Here is a 4,982-nt window from a genome sequence, read left to right as displayed (position 1 = left end):
ATTTGAAATATGCAATTAGTCGAAAAACCTCTCTTAGTTATCCTAGCTAAACCCAAAATATATAGTAATTATGCAAGAACTGAAGGATACTAAATGCGTCTTCTGAACATCGTGTCAGGAACAAAGTCAGGGTTGATTTCATACAAAAAGAGTAGCAGGTTAGTCAGGGTTCTAGATTTGGCCAGAAAGTACCAATTTACTTACAAAATGTCTTCCACTTTGGCTTAGTTGCTCAAACGCAACTGTACAGGACTATGAATGTGATTGAAGTATCGTTAGTGAAACCATGACTAAAGCCTTTTCTATGTTAATTCCTTCTTTGTTATACGCTTCTCTGCTCCTTTTGCCCTTTCCTCGCACCTTTCTCTCTCCCTTTTGTAGAACAAGGCAATTTAATTTGATTGATTTCAATTTCTCTCATACTCTCAAATTTGGACATAAAAATATAAATCGCAAGAATAATAAAAGCGTCACATTTGATTGCATTTTTTGTGTTGTGTGTGGTGTGTGTTGTACGTATGTGTGTGTGTGTGTGTGTGTGTGATGTGAAATTGGGCTGACAATGTTCGCTGACCAAATAAAAAGGCTCAAAAGAGAAAGGGAATATGCGGAATGTCGTTTACCCAACCAAAGGCCAGGATAACCCATGCAGTTTCAGTTCAGTGAAAGGATGGGAAAACGATGGGGGTGATTGCCATTTGGTGTGTGTATTGGTGCGTACTGGTGTGTGGTTGTTCGTGTGCTTATGTGTGTGCGTGTGTGTGTGAACAGGGAAGAGGACGAGACCGAGACTGATGCCTGTGTAAACGTGTTAGGGCAGAAAAAATTGCACTTTACGCAATTTATGTGCAAATTTTTCAATGACTTTAAAGCAATGAGGAGACGGGTATATGGACGAAGGGCGTCGGGCGAACTGACGTCATTATAATCGCTCGCTAATTGACTCTAATAGACTTGGGTTGTTGCATCCCAACAATTTTCGGGGGTTGCTCGATTGATTTTGTACGTCCGAGGATTCAGATCCATGTTAAGCTCTGTGAAATTGGTTTTGAAACTTGAACTTAAAATTTCGGAGTTTCTTCTGTTCAGTTTTCTAGAGCAGATTCTCGAGACAAAGACGGTGTGAATTGGGTATTAAGAAGGTATTTCGAATTTGGTTTCGGGTTTCTTTCGAGCAGTTTAAGCAGCTTTCAAACACGTCAAGTGTGAAAAGTATTTGCATCTATTAAGTGCCCACAAATTAGTTGAAAATAATGCCTAGACTTAACAGCTATTTGGCATATGAATGGCACATACACACGACCCTTATAGGTCCTTTTTTGCACCTTTTGCACACATGTTGAAGGATGCGGCTAATACCTGACCCTGTCCCTGCCACACACATGTGAGTGTGTGTGTGTGCGTACAACATAATTATGCGGCTGATTTAACTCCAAATGGCTGGCTAATTTCACACAAATGACAATTTCACTATGGCAATGAGACGACTCTCATCCTGGTTTTGTTCTGATATTTCACTATATTTTCCTTTATTTTTCCTTCTTTTTGTGTGTGTGTTTTGTTCTCTCAAGTGTTTTCTCATTTGGCCTTGAAGGAAATCAACAAAATGGCTGCACTCACTGCGAAGAACAATCAAAAGTCTCAGATTCTTGCCACGCCTCACAGAGCGAAAGAGAGAAAATAAAAATGTATCTCGGCAGAGAAGGAAATTCGCATTTATTATAATAATAGGAAATGGGAAAAGTGCAAAGAAAATTGCTGTCAATTTCCCATCTCTGCCATCTCGCTCCACGTGGGAGACAACATCGAAGAAGAAACCCAAAATGAAATTAAGTCAAAGACGAAGACGAAGACGAACCAGATCCGGGCCCAGACAGTGGCAATGGCAGCAACAATTGTTCGGCTCAAACTTTGCAATTTGCGGCGCGTTTCCTGCTTCCGTTCTGTTTAGGAGAGAGAGAGAGAGAGACACATAAAGAGAGAAAGATTTCCTCCAACTTGGGTGGCAAGCTCCAATTGTAATTGTCATCAATTTCGTTTGATGTGCTTTCCCATTTTCACATTTCCATTCGTAACCGTAACGATTAGCAGCCACTTTGCAGCAGTTAAGAGCCTCATTGAGTTTATTAAATCAGGCGTAATAATTGGCCCAGGCGGCACACAAATGAAGAATATCGTGAACCCGACAATTGTCAATCCTAGAGAACAGTCAGTTAGACCGACAGACGGACTGACTGAGTCGGGCAGGCTTTGCTTTAAGAGCCAGCTCACATTTCACAAAATTTTCGGCACATTTGAAAAAATTTACACAAATTCTAACAAAAACAAATCCGAACACCATTCAAAATGTCAAATATTGGTGGAACTGAGCGTCCCATGGCCATGACGACAATCGAAGATATTGCCTCTGAGCTGGGTAAGTTAAAAGTGGCTATAATTTTCCCTCTTTGCTTCGAGCCCCATCACTTATTTTCATACTGAGGGTTTAAAATTTCTTAAATTGATCAACACCCATTCATTTCCAATGCTTAGTCATAGACATTCTATCACAGTTGACACTTAATCAGCCATTGAGTAAAAGGGATTCCCAAGGATTGAGTAGCATCAAAGCTAATATCATATGGAAACCAAAGATCTTGCGGTTTATCGTTATATATTATTTCAAAGTAGAGTCAAGAAAAGAATTATTTCAAGCGAAGTATAGTATAGTTTATACGCTTATTTGTCCGTAAAATATTTGCCAACCATAGGACACTTTAGAGATTCTCATTTGAAATTCTTTGCTTGAATTAGGACTTGTGCATATTAAGATATAAATGGATTATTTTGGCTTTAACTGGACACAAAACTACAGTAGTCATCCAGAAGAATCCTTTTTAAATCAAACTACAGGGCAAATATTGAATAAATGTAAATCTTATAATGAACATAACGTTTTGTAGTATATCCACGTAAACATTTGCATCCATAATCCCATTAGTCATGTGGATAGGGCCTAATCCGCCATATGAAAACAGGCCCATATTAATATTTTCAATCCACCATGTCTTACTTGCTTGTGTGTGTGGTTAGAGTGTGGTTAGGCTGATATTCCGTGTTTGGGAGGCGACGGACATATTGTCTAGATCCAGTTCCACCGAACAATACAATTTTACTCTCGTCCGTCCAGAGTATGTTGCGCCACTTTGTTAAGGGCCATTTTAGGTGCTCTTTAGCAAACTTTAGTCAAGCTTTGATAAGTTTTGAAGTTAGTAGCGGCACTTTTCTTGGACTTCGGGCCTTGAGTTTATGATCCAGAAGTCTTTGCAGAACAGTTACGCCACTTACTGATATGCTTAGGTCTGCTCTTATTGATTCCGCAGACGCAAGTGGATTAGCTTTGCTGGAGCGCACAATGTGTCGGTCATCAATGTCAGTGGTAGATCTTTGCCTGCCGCGGGTTTCGGCGTTGTGCTGATAGTTAATAGCATTATTAATCATTTTTCCCTTGCTTTCTGAGGCTTAATATCAATGCGCGCTTTTCATTTGAACAAGGATTGCCTCTACCCACTAAAGAACAATTTTTTTCATTATTTTGGTGTATTCCCATGTAAATAATAATAATTAAACTTACTTTTAACAATCCAACAACTATTAGTTGAATATTTTTAATATTGAAATGAAGCTCTGCTATTATTTTGAACACCACAATTTCTGCCAATTCACACAAAATTATCGATAGAAAGATAAAGAAAAGCAATTCTAACGTGATTTTTTCGTTGTCCTCTTTCCCACACCCTATTCTACAAAAAATATACATCAGTGCTTGATCTTCATAAATGAACATGGCTAAAATATAGTCATATTTGTAAGAAAAAGATGCGCTGCTATTATTTTGAACACAGCTGTATGTATTAAGGCCAATTTTTATATAACTATAGTCCATGTATTCTATGCATCTGATGTAAAAAATTAGTGGATTGACTTTCAGGGGAAATTTTCCTCATTTCCACCCACAAACACGATAGTGTTCTGGATTTCCTCCCCTAAAAGGCATCTCGCCAATGGCCTAAAGCGATTTTAGTAAATAATAGATAAATATAGACCATTTGTATATAGAATATAGTGCTTAGTGGATAGAAATAGTTTAAAGCTTAAAAAATAAGTAAATTTGCTTAACTTTAGATTTCATTACTTAGAAAACGTTTTGGCCAATTCGTGTTATAGATTGATATACGAAATATATAGTTTCAGTGCTCGTTTTTATTTAAGACTCATCTATTTGATTCTAATTGCAGAGCGAACTCATTTGTCTCGTGCTCCTGAGCTACTGCGGCACTTGGAGGCCATTCACGAGCCGGAAAACGAAATGGGTCGCTGGGATGGTAAACGCCTCAAGGAATCCGCCAATGATGATATGGGCAAATAAAGTAACAAACACCGAATTCCGTATTTCCAATTGCATGTCATAATACAATAGAAACATGCTAAATGCAACACCTGCCCGCGAAGGTGTTCACCTGGCAAAATAATGAACATTCACCAAAAGGTTTCCCACATACTCTGAAGAAAAACAAACAAACCCAAACCCAACGCCAACCCAAACCCAAACACAAAACCCAGAAATGGAACATGCAACATACAACATTTAAGGGTTAAACTTGAGTTGTGCTTAAAAACATAAACAAATTGTGACAAAGTTACGGAAATTTAATTAAAATCAAATACTCCAAACACACACAACAACAAGGACAAATGAGGGTAGCGAATTGGCAGTCAGGTGTGACTCGGATAGTTTACTCTAATGTACATATACTTACCTGTGTATCCAACTAACATGGTTTTCCGGGTGCCTGCTACGAATTTGGTTTTTCACTGGCTGACTGACTGACTGACTAACTGAATGACTGTCGCCTAGTTTGTCGCGTCGTTTAATAAACAAAATGCAAACAAAGTTTAACAGCAATGACACACACACACAGACTCGCACACCCACTCCAACT

The 4,982-nt window shown here is 38.6% G+C and overlaps 1 protein-coding gene across 1 annotated transcript; it reads left to right on the top strand.

Moving 5' to 3' along the window:
* The first annotated feature begins 2,264 nt into the window (after positions 1-2,264).
* Positions 2,265-4,713, top strand: LOC137575552 (uncharacterized). The gene is made up of 2 exons (XM_068288138.1): positions 2,265-2,416; positions 4,278-4,713. The coding sequence occupies exons 1-2, from the start codon at positions 2,347-2,349 to the stop codon at positions 4,406-4,408; spliced, it is 201 nt and encodes a 66-aa protein (XP_068144239.1). The 5' UTR covers positions 2,265-2,346; the 3' UTR covers positions 4,409-4,713.
* Positions 4,714-4,982: the final 269 nt, after the last annotated feature.

Source organism: Drosophila tropicalis, unplaced genomic scaffold, assembly GCF_018151085.1.
Source record: "Drosophila tropicalis isolate 14030-0801.00 unplaced genomic scaffold, ASM1815108v1 contig_573, whole genome shotgun sequence".
In the NCBI taxonomy this organism is placed as follows: Eukaryota; Metazoa; Arthropoda; class Insecta; order Diptera; family Drosophilidae; genus Drosophila; species Drosophila tropicalis.
This window is presented reverse-complemented; position numbering and strand designations above follow the sequence as displayed.

Coding starts and splice junctions, on each gene's coding strand:
- LOC137575552 (XM_068288138.1), top strand. CDS start 2,347: ATGTCAAATATTGGTGGAACTGAGCGTCCCATGGCCATGACGACAATC. Junction 2,417..4,277: donor AGATATTGCCTCTGAGCTGG/GTAAGTTAAAAG, acceptor TTCTAATTGCAG/AGCGAACTCATTTGTCTCGT.